The 19,400-nt window shown below is 39.3% G+C and overlaps 1 protein-coding gene across 2 annotated transcripts; it reads right to left on the reverse strand.

Moving 5' to 3' along the window:
• Positions 1–9,133: 9,133 nt before the first annotated feature.
• Positions 9,134–13,963, reverse strand: LOC139187573 (NAC domain-containing protein 53-like). 2 transcript variants are annotated; one of them, XM_070824808.1, is made up of 6 exons: positions 12,752–13,963; positions 11,706–12,316; positions 11,081–11,410; positions 10,760–10,969; positions 9,777–10,668; positions 9,134–9,631 (listed from the first exon to the last, which is right to left on the reverse strand). In XM_070824808.1, exons 1-5 carry the CDS (start codon positions 12,948–12,950, stop codon positions 10,486–10,488), a joined length of 1,533 nt encoding a protein of 510 aa, XP_070680909.1. In that variant the 5' UTR covers positions 12,951–13,963; the 3' UTR covers positions 9,134–9,631; positions 9,777–10,485. The 2 variants fall into 2 exon arrangements, with proteins under 2 accessions (XP_070680909.1, XP_070680910.1); XM_070824809.1 differs by having other exon boundaries at positions 12,712–13,021.
• Positions 13,964–19,400: the final 5,437 nt, after the last annotated feature.

A 19,400-nucleotide genomic window follows, 5' to 3' on the forward strand; every position in this document is an offset into this window, starting at 1 on the left:
ATCGTATCAGTTTATCGTATATTATGCAGTAAAAAATTATTATAAAATTATTATTTAAAATTGAATATAAATATTACCTAATAAAAACTTTTCGCACAATATACGATAAACGGACGCGATTGGAGGATTCCTAGGATCCTCATTCATTTTCTTTAACTGATGATATCAATAGATTTTGAACACAAACCCATTTTTATCAATCACACATTTTTATTAATATTTTTTCATTAATCTTTTTCAATTCATTCCGACGGTTGAAAATTGAGAATAGTGAGTGAGAAGTAAAATGAGTGGCACTACCTTAGATTTTTCTTGAGTAGTACCTGAATTCAGTATCGACATATATTTAACTTTTGAATTTGATTTAATGGCTTAAATTGAGAGATTGAGTACTGCTCTATTAAATTCAACTGTTAAACATGTGTCAACATTATATGTGACAGCCCGTCCCGAAATTTTGGAATATTAATTGGTCTCAAACGTGGAAGTTACTAAAATACCCTTGGACGTTATAGTGTGTTGTGTGTATTGTGTACTTAGGTTTTAGACCCATCCATTATTTTCCCAAGTTAAGAACTAAGGGAAACTAAAAAGGACTTAGTTTTGTTGGTTTTGGTTGGTGACCCACGTGGACACACACACATTCTCCATCACTCCCATGCTCTGTCTCTCCTCCCTCTCGGACTTCTTTCTATTTTCCGTACAAACCGTATGGACAAACTTCAAACTCAAGCTTTCACGCACGGATCGACGTTAAAAAGGTAATGTTCTTGTTCCCTACAAGCTCCTGAGTCCATTCGTACCATTTTTAGGACTTGAAAGCTTGTAAAACCCGAGAAACCATCACCCACGATTTGAGTTTTGTTCACATGGTCATAACTATGGATGTTTTAGGGGATTTTAAGCTCGTAGGAAGCTTTAGGACGTTCTTACAAAGCTCGGAGGACAAAAACCAAGTAAATTGGACGTCGGGAAGTCGAGTTTGGCGAGTATGAAAGTTGGCCGGAATTATCGTGTCTTCTCCGGTGAGATCCCGTGATTTTTGGAGCTTGAAATTGGTAAGAATGTGTTCTACTCGTTATAAGCTTCAATTTGGTTTAAGTTTCATGAGTTTTGGTTCAAAAATGAAGAAGTTATAAGGATTTTAAGATTTTCCAGTTTCTGGCGACGGCGACGGTCGCCGGAGTTCGAAGGTAGAAGACAGAGAATATTCCGTCAAACTTTGACGGAATATTCTGACGTCGTCAGGTAGAATTAACGATTTCTGTTACTTTTTAACGGAATGTTCCTAACGGGGTTAGGGGATTCCTTTAGGGTTCCCTACGCGTGGCCGCGCGTAGGGCTGTGCCCTTGTCGGCGCGTGACGGTGCGTGAGGGCTCCAAAAATTATTTTAAAAATTTGGACGTGTTCATGGAGTTGTGTAGGTCACGATGATATATTTATATACCTCAATTGAGCAATGTATGAGAAGTGATTAGCTAGTATTGGTTATGTGCTTTAAATTAACGTTTTTATAGTTGTTTTGTTTATAGGAGAGACTTATCTCGAGGACGAGCGTAGTCAAGGGCGACTCGGGGGCTACAATCTTTCGACATACCAATGAGTGGGCTTTTGGTTTTGAATATATATGTATATGTTTGGTATATTTCCTAGAAAATGCATTTAAATGAGTTATGACTTAAATTGCCATGCCAAATGTTTTACATTTAGAATATGCATATGATGTTTGCATATATATATATATATATATATATATAATTGTGGTGTTGTGGATGCTCAGGTAAGCCCTAGGTAAGTTATGAATTGTGAATGTGAATAACGGTTCTAATTAATTGAGGAACATAGAGCTCATAAACCTGCACCCCGGTGTTAGTGAGTTAGCCAAAGATATGGCACATGCATGTATCTAATGTCACCTCCCGCACCATATGCTCACATTGGATCCAATTTAGGTGCACAGTCTTGTCGTAAAAACCATTATATGTGGTTCCGACTCGTAGGTGACTAGCGATTTATCGCACAGTTATAATGAGAATGTAGTAAGGAGCATAGTTATATTACACCTAGTCTTGTTGTACAGACCATTTCAGTGGTTCCGACTCGTATGCAGTCTAGTGTCGTATAGGTCACTTGCAGTGACTCTGGCTAGATTGACTAATGAGTTATGAATTCAGCCATATAGACCTCTGCAGGGGTTTCGACTAATATGTTATTTTCCATGAATTTATTTTCACCTGAGTTACTCATTCTGCTTTATATTTTGGCATGGCATACTTATAAAAATGGATATGCGAAGCATGAATTGAAATATATGTGTGTGTGTATATATATATACTTATATATTTATATTCCACTTCTGGGAAATTTATACATGTTTTACGGCGAGGGGTTAGAGCATTTGATAATGAAATGGTTTTGGAAAGCTTTGTTTTTGCCCACTCACACTTTCTGTTTTTGTGCCCCTCCAAGTTTTAGATAAGCTTGTTCGTTGGTGGCTCAAGAGGATTGACTGGAGGTTTTGACAGACTATCACAAATGTAGGGCATCTTTGGGTGTCGTTTAATTAGTACTTATTTTCTGGACTGAACTTAGGCTACTTATGCTCTGATTGTGTATTCACACATTTTCTAGCACTTACCTTAGCTAGTACTCTTATGAATTGGTTTTTAATTATTCGTATTCTCTATTATCCTTATTGCTTCCGCACTGTGCACATGGCTATGTCACCCTCACGTGACGGCCAGCATGCCCTGATTCGGGTCAGGGTGTGTCATTATACGTGTATGTGCTCATCTTGTAAATCATAAGTGTGGAGGTAGGAGGTAGTTTGTGTGTTGAATTTACTGCACCATGTAGGAGTGGTACATGGATGGTCCTGCTTGGTATATCCGCATTGGGGGACCATACGTATTTCAAGGGTGATCATGCTTGGTATATCCGCGTTGGGTGATCACTACATGCACGATGAGATTATGCTATGTTCTGCTTGGTATATCCGTGTTGGGAGACCATAAGCATTCTAGGAATGATCATGCTTGGTATATCCGCATTGGGTGATCACTACCTAGAGCTATAGGATACAGTCCTGCTTGGTATATCCGTGTTGGGGGACTGTTAGGGGTGATCATGCTTGGTATATCTGCGTTGGGTGATCACTGCCTACGTTATTAGACTATGCATATGGTTATGCTTGGTATATCCGCTTTGGGGGACTATACGCATTCTAAGAGTGATCATGCTTGGTATATCGTTGGGTGATTACTACCTAAAGTTAAGATGTGGTCCTACTTGGTATATCCACGTTGGGGGACCATACGTATTTTAGGGGTGATCATGCTTGGTATATCTGCTTTGGGTGATCACTACCTGCATGATTACCTTGAGTTTTTAGAAACATGTTATTGTCAGTTGATGCATACCTATATATATGTATATATATTAAATTGGCCTTGAGTTTTCAATAAATATTTGACCCAAAAATTAGAAATTAATTAAATGGCTTGGATCGATGAACATATGTTTCTAAATAAAAATCCAAATATTTATCAAATTAGCTTATTAGCATACTGATGCGTACTTACACACACACACACACACACACACACACACACACACATATATATATATATTAACCTACAACCATGTATGATTCTTGTAATAGATTGACCGTCAAATAATTGGGAGACATCGCATATTTCATAAATAATATTGCCGTTAACACAAAAATTCATGTTAAATGTATTTATAACGGTATTTAATTGTTAGAAGAAAAAAAATTATGACAAATTTCTTTTTAATTTTCAAGTTGTCAAAAAAATAGGTAGACGGGTAAAAAAAAGTAAACGGGTTAAAAATGGGTAAATGGGTATGCGGTTATGGTATGGTTAACCGTTTATAAATGGTTATGGGTATGGGTATACCCGTTTATGTAAATACCCAACGGGTAAACAGTTATGCGGGTAAAAGCTTAAACAATTATGGGTAAATAACCGCGGTTACCTGCCCGCCATAACCGTTGCTCATCCCTAAGGATTAGTTGTACTTGGTACATTCCGATAGACAATTATATTTCGGGTTGGATTCTATTGAGTGGTTTGAAATCCCTACTCTTTCTCACAGTAGACATTGTGTTTATAAATTGGATTTACCTTATTATTACTTGGAATCCATGCAGGGAATTATATTGAATTCCTTTATTAAATTTCATGAATTGATACGTGATCTTGATGATATATTAATGTAGTTAAATGTTAATATCGTGCATTTGTGATTCATGGGACTGAATAATTGGAGTGATTGTGGAATGACGTTGGATATGATTGTTATTATTATGATAGACTCATTGATCATTGTGAGAATAACATTTTGCTTCGTTGACTGTTCTTTGAGATGTAGCATACTATGAATTGCAGTATTATGTGAAACATAGTGATTTATATGATGGATGAATTGGAAAGCATATGTGTGGGATTGGCATACCTGCGTGCATGATAAGGTGATAATTGTTGTTTTGTGTATGGTTGCTGTGTAGTGTGGTACTCTATAATTTTTGCTCGAAGTGTTTTACGAAAAGATTGAAGTTTGACAAATGGTGAACTACGAATGGCTTTATCCTTGTTTAAGGTACGTAGGCAGTCTAACAAAGCGGTTAGATGCAGTCATAAAGTGCACGAAAAATTACTATATGATTCGATTCTCGAGTTATGCTTTGTCGTATCCCAGAGGCGAGGTAAGTTAGAGATACGGATATTTGGTGGCGTCATGTGTCGATCTTGGACGTATGTTGGGATCGGGGCATGACAATTTTCCCTTCTCATGTGCCTTCCATAACTCTCAGACACTCTTCTCTATCTCTCTCTCATTTTTTCCATCATTTCTCTTTCTATCTTTCCTTGTATATCCTCATTAAAACTCTCACCTCCATTTACTACCACCGACGTCAAGATCAGGATACCACCATCCTCTTCACTGACTCTTTATTATCATTTATTTCTTCTCTTGTCATCTCGGACACATACCAAACGAAACATAGACAATACGGCTGCCATTTCCGTCGAACTCGAGTCACCACCATTTGCCATTTTCTCCTGTGAGTTCCTCGATCACACCACCTTGGTCACACATCCCCCTCTGTGAGTTCTACAAACCTAAGAACGAAGGAAAACACTCACAAATATCCTCCCTCACATCATTGTGCAATGGCATTGTGACCACCCTCATCTCTGGTAAATCTTGTCGTTCACGGCTTAGGTAATCCTCGGGACTTCCTCGATCATTCCCTTCTCGTTGCCTTAAGTCTATTTTTGAAGCCATATGAATGTTTTGATGGTATTCAAGTGCAGAAAAACCTTGGGGAGGATTTTCCATAAAACTGGTGAAGGAAAAACCATGGCCACCAAGCCACTTTCAAGCCATTTTTCCGGCCAACACCGACCATAACTCAGCCCCATTTTGTAAGGATTTGTTCCTTACATTTCTAGCTTTAAATTGACTTTTGAATCATCGATATTGGTTGAGTATTGAGCTTAAAATGAGCTCTGAAAGTTGGGAAGAAAACCTGCAAAATCTGGGAATCGCGAAGAAGGCGCGTGGGCCCGCGTGGTTACCGGAGCGTGGGAAAGCGTGGTGGCCAGCGCGTGCAGTGTGTGGTTTCCAGTGTAACCACCTTGTGGCAGCATGTAGAGGAACTCGATTTCTCGATGTGCCGAACCTAAATTCGTCGTCTGTCTTTTGAAATTCGATGGTTTTAGAATAATTTCTTTATTAGTTGTCTTTATACTAAAAACGCGTTTATACGTTAGTATATTATATATTTACGTAAATGATTTCATTTATAGGCGAAGCGCATTGCAAGGACCCCCGATACCTGCAAGGCGAGTTAGACTTGACGACATGATTTGTGAGTGGGTCTTTTCTTTTATGTAGTATATACATTTGTTTATTTTCCATATATACATCTAATAATGAATTTTCTATGTGATGCCGTAATTAAATTAACGTTTATAGGAAACGACGTAATGATGAGAATTAGGAAATCATTATAAATCCTATGGGATGTCTTAATTAGATTTACGGCTACGAATAGTATTATGTCGACTAGAATTATTGAATCACTGTGGCATGACTATATTTACGTGAATTGCTCATCGTGTGCTACAATGGTATCAGGACTCGCTCAGGCTAGGGCCAGACTTCATGTGTATGTAGGGGTAGGTTCAAAAAATCGAAAACTGAAAAAAAAAAACCGAGATCGAAAAAACCAAATTGAACCAAAAAAATTGAACCAAATTGAAAAAACTAAACCGAACCAAATTAATTAAATTAGTATTTAATTATTTATTTATCTGTTTTGTATATATATGTGTGTGTGTGTGTGTGTTGGAATGTGTAATGGGCAATTATTATATTATTAAAATAACTAAAATGTGGCTGACAAAAGTTGTATCAAGCACATGGGTGCTTGCTTTCTAAAGACAGAAATCTGTCTCTCTCTCTCTCTCATTCTCTGTTATCTCTCTTTACAACCTAGAAACCGTGTGCTGACAAAAGTTATATCAAGCACATGGGTGCTTGCTTTACAAAACTCTATCTATGTCTCTTTCTTATTCTCTGTCTTATCTCACGCGTAATATCTTTCTCTATATCTCAGAATGCAGAAACCACCTAACCCTTCCTTCCTCTCAATCGAAAACCGAGCCGACACTTCCCTACTCACTTTCTCTCATTTCATTTTTCCTTTCTCATCTGCCTTCACTCAGTCTCAGACTCTTTCTCTCTTTCTCGGATTCAAAGCTCAGCAGCCACCCACCCTTTAAAACCCAGAAACCACCTAACCATTCCTGGACTTCAGCCGCACCTTCATTCTTCTCTCCCTTTTTTTCTCCCTAGCTGGACCTTCATTCTGTTTTGCTCTCTAATCATCCTTTTTTTTTTTTTCTCATCTTCGTATTTTGCTGCATCAATAGCAGCCCACAAGTCTTGCAAACTCTAAACTTTGCCCACACTTATCGAGTGAAACCCCAAAGAAAAAGAGTAAGCAAGTTTGCAGATTTTGTTCGATTTTTGTGTTGTGTGGTTGTTAGTTATTTAAATTTCGGCTAAATGAATATAATTGTTGTTGTGATTTGTAGATGAAGATAGTGGTTTGATGAGTATGTGCAGTGTTGTTGCAGATTTGTTTCTTTACCAATATCCATATTAAAAAAAATCATGAAAAAAACTGAACCGGACTGAAATTGAACAGAAATAAATCGAAACTGAAAAAAATCAAACAAAAAAAACTGAAGAAAAACTGAACCGAACATAACATTAACTTTGGTTTGGTTTTCGGTTTTGGCAAAAAAGGGAACAAAACGAAACCGAACCCACCTCTATGTGTATGTTCGCATAGCACCATACACTTACTTTGGATCCATTGTAGGTGCCAGTCCTATCCTAGATTGCTATAGGCAATTAGGACTCGTATGTGTTACGCATAACACCAGTCTTCACTTGATTGTAGTACTAAAGCGTAAATCATTATTACATCCAGTCATGTTCATGTCAGAATACCTATGCATGAACTCGTGTGTCAGCATGTGTCGATGAGCACTCGATGTGAATGCTTATTTCAGTGATATTGTGATTACCGGAAGTTATATGCTTATTTACGAATTTTTGTGAAGTATTGCATTTTTTTAGATATTGTTGGCTACGGTAAGTATTTTCATACTATACGTAGTATGTTATATTTGGAAACTATACTTGTTTTATGGCGATGGGTTATACATTTTTGAAAAGGTTTTTACAAAGCTTTATTTTTAGACTCACTCACCCTTATTTTTGGCCCCTCTAGGTTTTAGTAGCTAAGCTTTCGTGTCGATAAGGATTATTGGCAAATCTCGGTATAGGTGATTACCTTTAATGGTATAATTCTTATCCTACCTTTACTGTACTTCGCTTATACTCTGGCATCACGTGTGAATTTGGTTCATTCCCGCTCACACGCGCACTTGTATTTAGGCACTTTTAGGTTTAAATTTATTCACATTTTTCATCTCATTACACTTTATGGCTTTGTTACCTTCCTGGTATCGGTCAGCACAACTCGATTCGGAGTCCAAGTGAACATTCTGAGTCGAAATGTATCAAATACATGTATGAAAAAGAGAAAAAAGTGCACGGAAATTATTTATAAAATATGATTGAAGATCAATAGTTTAAAAAAAAAAACACTATCTATTGGGAAAAAAAAAAAAAAAAAGAATACCATGTAACCCATCTTCAAATTCCTTACTCTATGCTCTTCTTCCCTTTGCTTTACTATTACCATGCATATGAAGCAAGGGACATTATTTATTTATAAAAATAGTTCCTTATTACTCTTGATAACCAAGCAAGAGACATCCTAGACTCTAAGATGTGAGTCAAAGACGTTTTTGTCCAAGTAAGAGAATATAATTTTCTCCATGAAATTTGACTAGCGGAGAGCCATTTAGATGTAAAAGGAAAGAATATGCAAATTCTCTTTTTCCGATCAAGGCATGTATTTTACATCTCGCCTATTGAAGAGCCTTCGGCCACTCAAAAATATAAATTGACTATTTTAATGCATTTTGCATCTCACACTAGAGATCCTCTAAGGAGTTAGGCTACGACTCATATTACTAATGGAGTTTTATGGGGAACATAAGCTTCCTTCGTGGTTGAGAGCCTGAGACACTTACAATGCTACAATATGTTTCCTTTTTTAGAAGATGATTTTGAACCCGTCCGACAATTTGAGAGTGGTCTAGATTTTATATCGATTGGACTACCATAAAACTTTTACGTTGACAATTATCAAGGAGTTTGTAGCTTAAATGGTTTAAGAGAAGAAAAATATGTCAAAGTAAGTTCTTTACATGACAACTAACTCTTGGTCTCATCATTCTTCTCTTCCTAAAATTAAATCTCAGATTCAAATTCTCTGCCTCATTCGTTGCTTCATTGCTCCATTTGGTCTATAACATTAGGAGCCATGACAGTAAAATGCCCGAAACCAGTATTTAAATGGCAAAAATAGGAGAAAACATACGCCACAGTTCAAAAGCAAAAAGAAAAAAACAAAACAAAATACTCCATTCCACATTCAAATGTTCAAAATAAGCCACATTCACAAGAATGATTTTCTTTTGATATAACATTCTCAAGGACATGATAATAAACGCCATATTAACAAAGATACAAGTTTTGGTGTTTCACAGTTAAGATAGGTCATTGATAAGTTTAAGACCTTCGATTTTAATCATACATTTAACAAAAAATATAATTGTAACTAGTACTCCATCAAGGATGGAACTCAAAGCCTCACTTTTCATAACCATGACATCACATTAGTGTCTGGTTATGTTAATGTATCAGTTGAGTCTCCAGCAGCCATGTAGCAGCAGCTCCTGTATAGTGAATGCGGAACAAAGCAAATCCGCTTTTGATCGAAAATCATAGAACTTGGTTGGAATTGAAATACTGTTACCATGGACGACTTGATATTGCATAATGGAGATGCTTCCTGGAAATTGAAAGAACCCTTCATTTCACCGCACATTCCATGCCTGCTTCAAACGGTATGAGCAGAAAGCAATACAATGCGCTAGCTGCAGCTTCACTGTCCTGCACATACAAAATCAAATTAAGTACTTCAGTAAACATAGCAAATAGCTTATTGGAGTCAAGGGATAAACATAAAAGTATTCGTTTAATCACAGGGACAAAGCCAGAGAGTATTCACTTCATGTTTTCAGCTTGATTTCCTCACCTTGTTTCGTGACACTGCCCTGCATTCGGATTCTTCTTGGAGCATCTCCATGTGGGTAGACAGGAATGGATGTTGGTGTACATTGGAGTCGTGTGTTGTTTGACTGTAGGATAGAAGCTACTCGTCTGAGGAATACATGTAGCTGTGTTGATAGAGGAAGTATCGTCTTCAAATAATGCTTGTGAGAAAAGACATTATTACTTTATCTGGACTCGTCACGCTCTGAGAACGGTAGAGTTCCAGATAGCATTTCAACCATTTGCATCTCCTGGTGTTCCTTTGTACCAACAAAAGTTCACCTAACAAGGTTGAAGCATAAAAACTTGGGGATTCTGTGACACACAACAAAGATTTGGACATAATTGTCCAAAAGCAATGTCGTGCCTCAAAGACTACTTAACTTGGTTGCAGAAATGTAGATAACTGTGAGTGTTTTTGAGTGTTTTTGAAGTATTTGTAGGAGAATATCAGAGAGTTGGGGACCCATTCTTACAAGGCCCTCTTAATATTCTCCTACAGATAAGAGTATCGTTGTTCATTAACAATATTGGAGTGTTTCTCCAATAGCTAATGCAGAATATTCTTTTGCACGTCCGTGGAGTAACTCGGCGTCAGTATCACTGGTTACTCCACTATCCCCATCATACACCCATCACAATGACTCTTATAGGTTGGAGCCATTGGAAGGAGTGTACGATGCCTCTGTTATTCAAGAACTTTGCGGGAAAAGAGTCGCAGGCTCTATATTTAAAGATTGCGACTCGTTGCCTCCAATATAGGTATTGGCAAGCATAAGCTCTCCCAGTTCTGAGGAAAATAATGGTGACTGCAATGGGTAATGATCAAACGGTTGAAAGGGTGATTCCCGATTTTCTTCTCGCTGAGAATAAGCCTGGATGAAGAATCATGACAAGCAAGTGTTAAGTTTTGATGTACTTCTAGTGCACCGTATTAAGTTTATATAATAAAAAATTCATCATCACCTCGGAAATCCTTTCACTTGTAGCACGATTTTGAGAATTATAAACGATGTTGATAACTGATTCGTTGTCATAATTGGTTGGAGACGGACAGTTACTGAATTTGCCACTATGGACGTCCGCAGCATCTCCCAGCTGGTGTGGCTGAATTGTCTGAGATGGCTCGGTAGGAGGAAAGGGTGAATCCGAATCTTTTTGTAGCTCCGCAGAAAGCTGCCATATTAGGATGCACAAAACAAAGCCAAGGTTAAATTTTTAATAACTTCTTGTGTTTCGTATTACCAAGTTCGCATCAGAATGTTTAAAACGTGTACTCATCCTCACCTCCAGAATCATATCATCTACAGCTTGATCATTAAAATCAGATGAACCGCCGCTACCAGGTTCACCATCATCATGATCGCCATTGCCAAGCAAAGCACGTTCTAGCTGTTTGTATGCCAGAATTTCTTCTTCAGCGGAAATCATATGATTCATTGCAGCATCTTGGTTATCAGTATTACAGGTGATGCAGCCACCAGTACTAGGATCAACGAATTCATCACTACAGACATCAGGAGCATTTCCAAGCTGAGGTGGCTGAGGTGGCTGAGGTGACTCAGGAAGAGTCAAGAGTGAATTCAGATATTCACCTACCGGAGCACACGACTTCCACTGCAAGATTAAGAATCACAAAATAAGCAAGTGCTAAGTTTGATGTACTTTTTGTGCTCCATATTATCAAGTTTACATCAGAAAATGTTCAAAAAGGTGGTTTTTTTTCTTTCTTCTTCTTAATAAAACAGAGGACTGGGCGAGATTAGCTCATGTCCGTCAAAGGCACTAAGTGCTAGTCTCAGTCATGAAGGAGAGAGAACCAACACATCCATAAACCTCCCTCCAATCCCGTGTTTATGAAAACAAAATAATTAAATAAAGATATACATACGAGGGGGACATAAAACCAAACCTGTTGAATCATGTCACGTAGAACTTGATCAGTAGAATCAGATGAGATGCCGCCACCAGGTTCGCCACGATCATGATTTCCACTGTCAAACAGATCATCTTCTAGCTCTTGGTATGCAAGAAGTTCTTCTGCAGCTGGAGTCATATCATGATTCAATGCAGCAGCAGTAGCTGCTTGATCATTTCCGGAACTAGATGCAATGCAACTACCATTACCAGGATCAGTTAAATCATCACCGATCAAAGTATCCTGAAGATTCTTGTTATCAGACATAGAATTAGCTGGCTTCTTCTTTAAGCGGTAAAGAACAAAGTCCCTCAGCGGATCCCTCCCCTGACTGGTATTAGAACCCTGTTTAGGTTTAGTGAAATAGTACTCGTGCATCACCCAGCCAGTCCTCTCGGATTTAGACACACGACCTTTGTAGAAGGTCAAGGTTCTCTTTTTGCAAGTGACATGTGTGGAGCTGATATCTCGTGGCTTGCCTGTGATTTTCCAGAAGCCTTTCTCAGTGATCCTGTTGCAGCGAGGACTATTGATGTATTTGTAATCAGGCTGGCTGAATGAGTACCATGCCTTAGCTTGATATCGAGTGTCAGGGAACATGCGCTCTGCAACACAAAGAAAGATATTTAAAATTTGAAATTAACCTACTTAATATCCTTGTTTAGTGTCTAGGATTGGTTGGATTTGATAACTTGTTAGATTCAGGGTCATTTGGTGTGTAGAATTGGATTGAATTGGGGAACTCACTATATTGAAGGTCTAAGATGGACTACTTTTTCTTCAAAACCCAGTTCTTACTTTCCACTGTGGCGAATTCATCTTCTACCTCCAATTTGGACAAACTTAGAAGTTGATATCTATATCTTCATTCAACATACATCCATCAACCTAGTAACTCATCTAATCCAATCTAATCCTAGATGCCAAACGAGGTCCTAGTCTTGAACAAATCAAACAAGATTATGCATGCACAAAAATCATACAGTGAAAAAAAAAAAACCTTGGTTTTAAAGAAAAAGTGAGGTAGAATAACGGGTTACCAGGCAAATCCCAAGGCTCGAACTTGCAGACATCGATGACAGGGAGGGAATGGCAGGCTTGGGAGTTGTGACCTTTCATTTTCTTCCACAAGAAGTCTGCCATTTCCTCTTCAGTGGGATGGAATCTGATCGCAAGCACCATGTCCGGCACCGATTGTCCGGTTGTTGATGTGGCGGTGCTGCTGCTGATGTTTCCCATCCCTCGTTCAAATGTTTTGGAAATTTGGAAGCAAGATTATCAGATGCTTTTGCCTTGGGAGAACAAAGCAGAAGAAGCATAGCAAGTGAAGTTTGTATATATAAAACAAAAGTCACCCAACCAAGTGAGTGCCACTGCTCTTTGACTTGCAAGTCGTGCGATGATGCCGCCAAACCAGGTTTTGTTGATGGTGTGGAAATGGCTTTGAGTGTGGATCCCACTCCCTTCCTGTCATGCCTTTACTTTGTCTTTGTTTTTATTCTTAAAGGAATCTCATCCTTCATGTAATTGGAGATTGAAAAGCCAAAGTTCAAGCTTGTACTATTCTTTTCTTCAACTGATGTTGATCCTTCATTTTGCTTGAGTACTGATGGACGTATATTTCACTTTTGAATTTGATCCAATGGCTCAAATTAAGAGTTCGAGAATTGTTCTCTCTTTATTTTCTTAACCTAAGCTTTCACTCTTAACAAATATATGTTATGAATTTATGTAAAGGGAATCGGAATATTACCACATATGAGTAGTAATGAAAAATAACAATTTATGAAGAAAAAAAATCCATAAAGGAATCAAACACTTAGAACATAGGTATTTACCTTCACCACTTAAGCAAGACTTTCCCATAAACCTGTTAGGTCTTCATCATGATTGTAACGTAAGGCTAGGTTATGGGCTATGAAAGAACGGTTAGAGAAAACTAGAATTTGAGATATATCGAGACTTCTTCATTTGTAATTCGGCCGGCCCTTCTTTTTGAACCTTGATCTTCTATTCTTGGCGTCTAGGACTCATGTTGCAGGAACAAAACAAATTAAAGTGATAACCTTAACATCTTATAATCAAAATTCGTATTATTTCAAACAATTTCTAACACCTATCCCCAAATTTATTTTCTACCTCCTCCTTTTAACACTAAATGCACAATTCACCTATAGATGAAAAGATAGAAATTAGAGAGAGGATACGCCTATTTTTTGGCTCCAGTGGAAAGAAGAATAAGCTTCCAAGATGAAGGATCTGAGCCAAATTGTTGCCGTCCTTAAAAGAGAAATTCTGAAGGAAAAAAAAAAAAACTTTTTAGGGACAAAATAATTGCCCCTAGATGGTCTCTAAATATATGTACAGCTTCTTTAGCGATAAAATTTGTATGAAGGTCGTCACAAAAAGTTATTTAATGAGAAAAAAATTGGAATTTTTCTGCAGCAACCTTCCTTGATTTATCACTTTTAGAGCCTTTAAACCCATCAATTCACAATATAAGCGAATTTATCCCCAAACATATTCCAAAACATCATATTCAATATTCTAAACATGTTGACATCATCAAATTAACTTGCAAACATCTAAATATAATTTGGGCAGTTAAATCAATTAAGACCAAAATATGAACTTTACATGCATTCTTCTCCTTTCTTTGGCCTTTTAACCATAAAACCACCCCAAACACATCTGCAATGACAAAGTAAACATACTCGAAACATTCTATGTATGAAGAAATCAATATTTATCAACTTGGAACATAAATACCTTAAACTTTTTTACCTTAAAAACAAAAATTCAGATGACTCAACATAAAATACTAACAAAGTACTCCCCCCCCCCCCCAAAACCTAAACTAAACATTGTCCGCAATGTAAAACCATAACAAAAGCATGCAATGACCAGTCCGGGAAAAGAATGAAGAAAATATGAAAAAATAACGAAAAATAAGGAACGCAAGAACCTGATTAGGTTGCCTCCTTACAAGCGCTTGGTTTAAAGTTCTCAACCTGACCATGCCGAGATTAAGTCAAAGATGGTGGATCATTGAAATGAGGAACCACTCCATGTTTCTTCTTCATGTTCCTTTCTTCCACTGTGTAGCTTTAAAATTTGGTGTGGATGCAAGACAATGAGGCACTGCATATTTTTGTGTTTTCTTAAATTTCAAAGCTTGAGACTTGTTTTTATTCACTTTTTTCGGTTGTCTCTTCCACATATCTTGGCCATTGGAGTGGAATTTAGTTGACTAGACATCTTTGATTTTTTGTTCGATTCCAAACTCTTCCATAATTCGGCAGGTGGATTAGAAGTGGATCTTTGGAAGTGTTTGGATTAAAACTTGATTTTTGGCCCAAAGATGGAGTCGGCCCAAAAGGAGGCCTGGAGGAATAGAAGATCAAAGCCCAGCCGAGACTTGGGAAGGCAGGAAAGGGCCTTTTCTGACTTGATACAATTCACAAAGGCCACTTGCCTACCTACCCAAGGACCAAGTGGTATAGACTGATCAGACTGCACAGCCCATAAAGTACTTTATAGTGGCATTACATGTAATAAAGCTGATGAGTCATCACCCTCAGACCGCATTCGGGCAAAGCTGTTGCTACAGGAGCCAAACTGAGTAGTCTATAAAATGAGGAAGAGAAGACAGGAATAAAGACACTCAATCAAACAAACAAAAGCACAAACTCTGCTCAAAAAGCCAGATTTGCCTTCAAACGAAGCTGTAGTCAGCCCAAGCTTTCATCCCCCTCGGGATAATCTTTTCTCCTAAACTTTGTAATAGCTCTGCTACCTTGTTCAAACTTGTTGTAGTATCGATTCACCCTTTTGTATTCTCCTTTCCCCTCTCCACCTAAGCTTTCAGACCTTTGACAGAACCACAAAGATAGGGACCTGCAAGACGATCAGCCTTAATTGATAAGGTTTAATCTTGCCCGACCTGCTTTGTTCTGTCTTTGTCTTTTCTTTCTTTAAAGTCTAGCGATATGTTGTATGTTTTTAGTTATATACAAGTTGTCTCTAGTAAAATCACGATGACAAAGCTTTCTCAACACTTGGATCTGATTTAAATATATCTTCAATGCTTAAATTAGATCCAAGTCCTAAGCCCGCAGGCATGTAAATCTGATTAGTTTAAAAGTCCTTGGCCTCAAGGCATAAAAAAGAACTTTATGTGGACTTAACCCATCCACGACAATCCTTGATAAACGAGAAGTCCGAAGTTACTTGGGGCGCAAGTAATCGACCTACCTTCTAGTTTTCTTTCTATTATATCATGATTATCATAGAATGCTTAAGCATGGGATGGACTCTAATGGAAAGCCTCAAGGCCTACACTTAAGGCCCCACAAAGGCATCCATTTGGATTCATCCTATTCAGCGATCTTAAGAGTCTAAGCATAAGAATGAACTCTGATGGGAAGCCTCAAGGCCTACACCTAAGGCCCCACAAAGGCACCCATTTGGGTTCGTTCTATTCCTTGGATTCGGGTAATCAGAAATATAATAGTTAGAAGACTCCTACAATCACAAGAATACATATGATGCGTTCGAGTACTGGTTTAGTTATGTATGGGAAGCCTCAAGGCCTACATTTAAGGCCCCACAAAAGCACCTGTTATAACTAAACACGGTTTCTTGGATACATATATATATATATACAATGAAAGAACGATAAGCATTTTACATCTGCCATGCTAAAGATGGCAGTGGCACGCCTGAGCACCTAAATGTTAACCTTGATTGTGAGCCTCAAGGCCTATACCTAAGGCCCCACAAAGGCACCTCTCAAAGTTAACTCTGTCCTTCTGTTTCAGCCTTGCCCGAAGAGCCTTGCCCGAAGAGTCTTGCCCGACGAGACTTGCCCGACAACGCCCAGAAATGAAGCAGAAGCCCGACAGCAGCCCTCAACCGGCGCCAACCTCCAGGGGAGCTGTGTGCTCGTCAGCCAGGAAACATCCCCATCGGAAATTCCTGCCACGAACATAGTTTTGGCACGCCCGGTGGGATTTACCAATAAGAAGATAGAGAAACGGATATGCCAGAAGACTTGCAGAACACGTTATTTCAAATGTTGCAACGCTTGGAGAAAGCCTCCACGAGCTCTAGAAGTGATATTGATGTAGTTGTTCCTCCCAGAGGAAAAAGACGTGAAAACAACCAGCCAGACGGGATGGACGTGATAATCAACCCTGCATGTCCCTTTCCGGATGCCCCTATAAATATGCTGAATATAACATGGGCGGAGAAGGGAAAAGGGAAGATTACAAGGGAAGAAGAAGAAAGACTGGCCTAGAAACCTACGGAGAAAATAAACAAACTACCCGTGTATCCAAAGGCTGCCATAATCAAAGGGATGGTTATGTGCAGTAAATGCCAGTGTGAGTGTGAGCTCGAGATTCCTTCGGCTGGAGTCCTCATTGATCACGAGTTAATCAGGAGGAAGGAAGAAGATGCAAGAAGAGAGGCCCGCGAGAGAAATAAGCAGGCAACAAGGAAGGACACCTCCCGAAGTGTTTTTCAACGCTTAGGAGGTGATTCCCAGCCCAAGGCTTTGTCAGAAGTGTTTCGAAACCATGAAGCTTCTGACGAGGCAGAAAAAATGGAGGCCACAATCCAAAGAGGTGCAGATTATCCTCATAATGGCCAGATGAGGAGGGAAGTCAAGAGAACTGATGGGATAGCTAATCCCGACAGAAAAGGGAATTCTGCCCACCTCGGGCGGAAATGGTATGTAGTCGGAAAGAACGGACAGCCTACCAAACCAATGGGAGCCTCTATGATCAGGAGGGTTCAAAGGCAGCACAAGGCCTACATGAATTCCTTAAAAACCCCCACTACCTCTGAAACCTCAAAAACTCAAAAGTTGGAAAGAGCAACATCTAGAGGTAGTAGCCAGCTCCATTGGCGACATAAGAAGGAGGTAGAGAAAGCCAACAACAAAGCTGAAGGGGTGGGGGATCATGTGCCGCAGAGCCAACATCCTGGGAAGTATAGGATCTTGAGAAGAGCTCAAGAAGATCCGATCATGGTACCAACTCCTGGATGGAAGCCAGAGCCTATTCACATGGGAACCGTTGCAAGACCACTTTCTCTGCCATTGGTGGATCCCTTTGGTGAAGTTCCAAAACAAACGTTGTACGAGGGCATGGGTCAACTACAACAGGAGGGGATACCAGAACCTCTGCTCCCAGCCGATGCGATGGCCTGGTTAGATGAATTCATGGACCATATTGGGAGCAAGAAGGAGGATGTACTCGAGCCCAGTAATTTCCACATCAACATGGCGTATATATTATCCGCCACTTTTGGTGTCAGACCTGATCAACCTACTACTATGGAGGGTGATTACTTAACAACCGAGCCAATAATGGCACAAGTCAATGTGGATATAGCGGAAGAAGAAGACTTTGGCAAAGCTGAGCCCTCAAAAACATCCAAAGGTGGTCCTCTAAGGATTTACACAAATGAGATGGTGTTTAGCCGTCCGAGTATTTCATTGGCCAACCATCTGAAGCCTATATATGTTTCAGCTCACCTAGAAGGTGTGCCCTTCAAAAGAATTTTGATTGATGGAGGAGCAGCGGTTAACGTGTTACCGGTCAAGCAAATGAGGAAGATGGGGAGAGGTACGGAAGATCTTATTCCCACGGACCTTACGGTCTCTAGCTTCTCAGGTGCCATCACTAAGACTCATGGCATATTACCTTTGGAGGTGGACTTGGGATCCAAAAAGATAATGCTGGCATTCTTTGTGGTGGACTGCACCTCCACTTACGGAGCCTTACTCGTAAGAGATTGGATCTATCAAAGTTTAGCCATACCTTCCACTCTTCATCAACAAGTGGCGGTATATCATGAGGCGGGTGTTGAAGGACCAGGCTTTTGGGATATAGTAGAGGCCAAAACACGGCCGTTCCTCCCCTCGGCCAGTGTTGCGGAAACAGGTTTCTACAATCCCAACGTAGGAATCTTGAAATGTTCAGGAGCTGATAAGAACGGCCGCCCTACCAAGGTGACGGCCCAAAAGCTTTTGGAACAAGGAATGCTCCTTACTAAGGAGGAATGGGATAGACCCTGTCTCATACCAATTTCCCTACACCATCAATGACTGAACAAAAGAAGAAATATCAGGTCATGGCAGTCAGATCCCTGATTAAAAAGCTGTTGGTATATGGGAAAGGAAGAAGACAAGAGAGGGAGCAAGAAGAGCAAGAATGGCAGGAAGAAGCTTCGACCAGCCAGCATGAAAATGAAGAGGAATCTTGCAGTGAATAACTGGATAAGGCTATTCAGATGGCCGAGTGCATATATGATCTAGATGGGCTAGACGACTTGCCCGAGAGCCCAGAATTGGTCGAATTTTTATGTGCAGAACCTGATAAACCATCACCCGAAGTTCAAGATCCTTTGGAAGTTATTGATCTAGGCACAGAGAATGATCCAAGACCAATACAGATCAGTGGTTTATTAGGGGCCAAGGATCGGGCCAGGATTATTTGTCTCCTGCAAGAATTCAAAGACTGTTTTTCTTGGCATTACACCGAGATGCCAGGGTTAGATCCAACCTTGGTGGAACATAGAATGCCTATCAAGGAAGGATATAAACCGGTCAAGCAAGCACCACGGAGGATGTCAAAGGAGATAGAAGAAAAGGTCAAAGAAGAGATTGAGAGGCTAGTGAAA

This window comes from Malus domestica, chromosome 07 (assembly GCF_042453785.1).
Source record: "Malus domestica chromosome 07, GDT2T_hap1".
Classification (NCBI taxonomy): domain Eukaryota; kingdom Viridiplantae; phylum Streptophyta; class Magnoliopsida; order Rosales; family Rosaceae; genus Malus; species Malus domestica.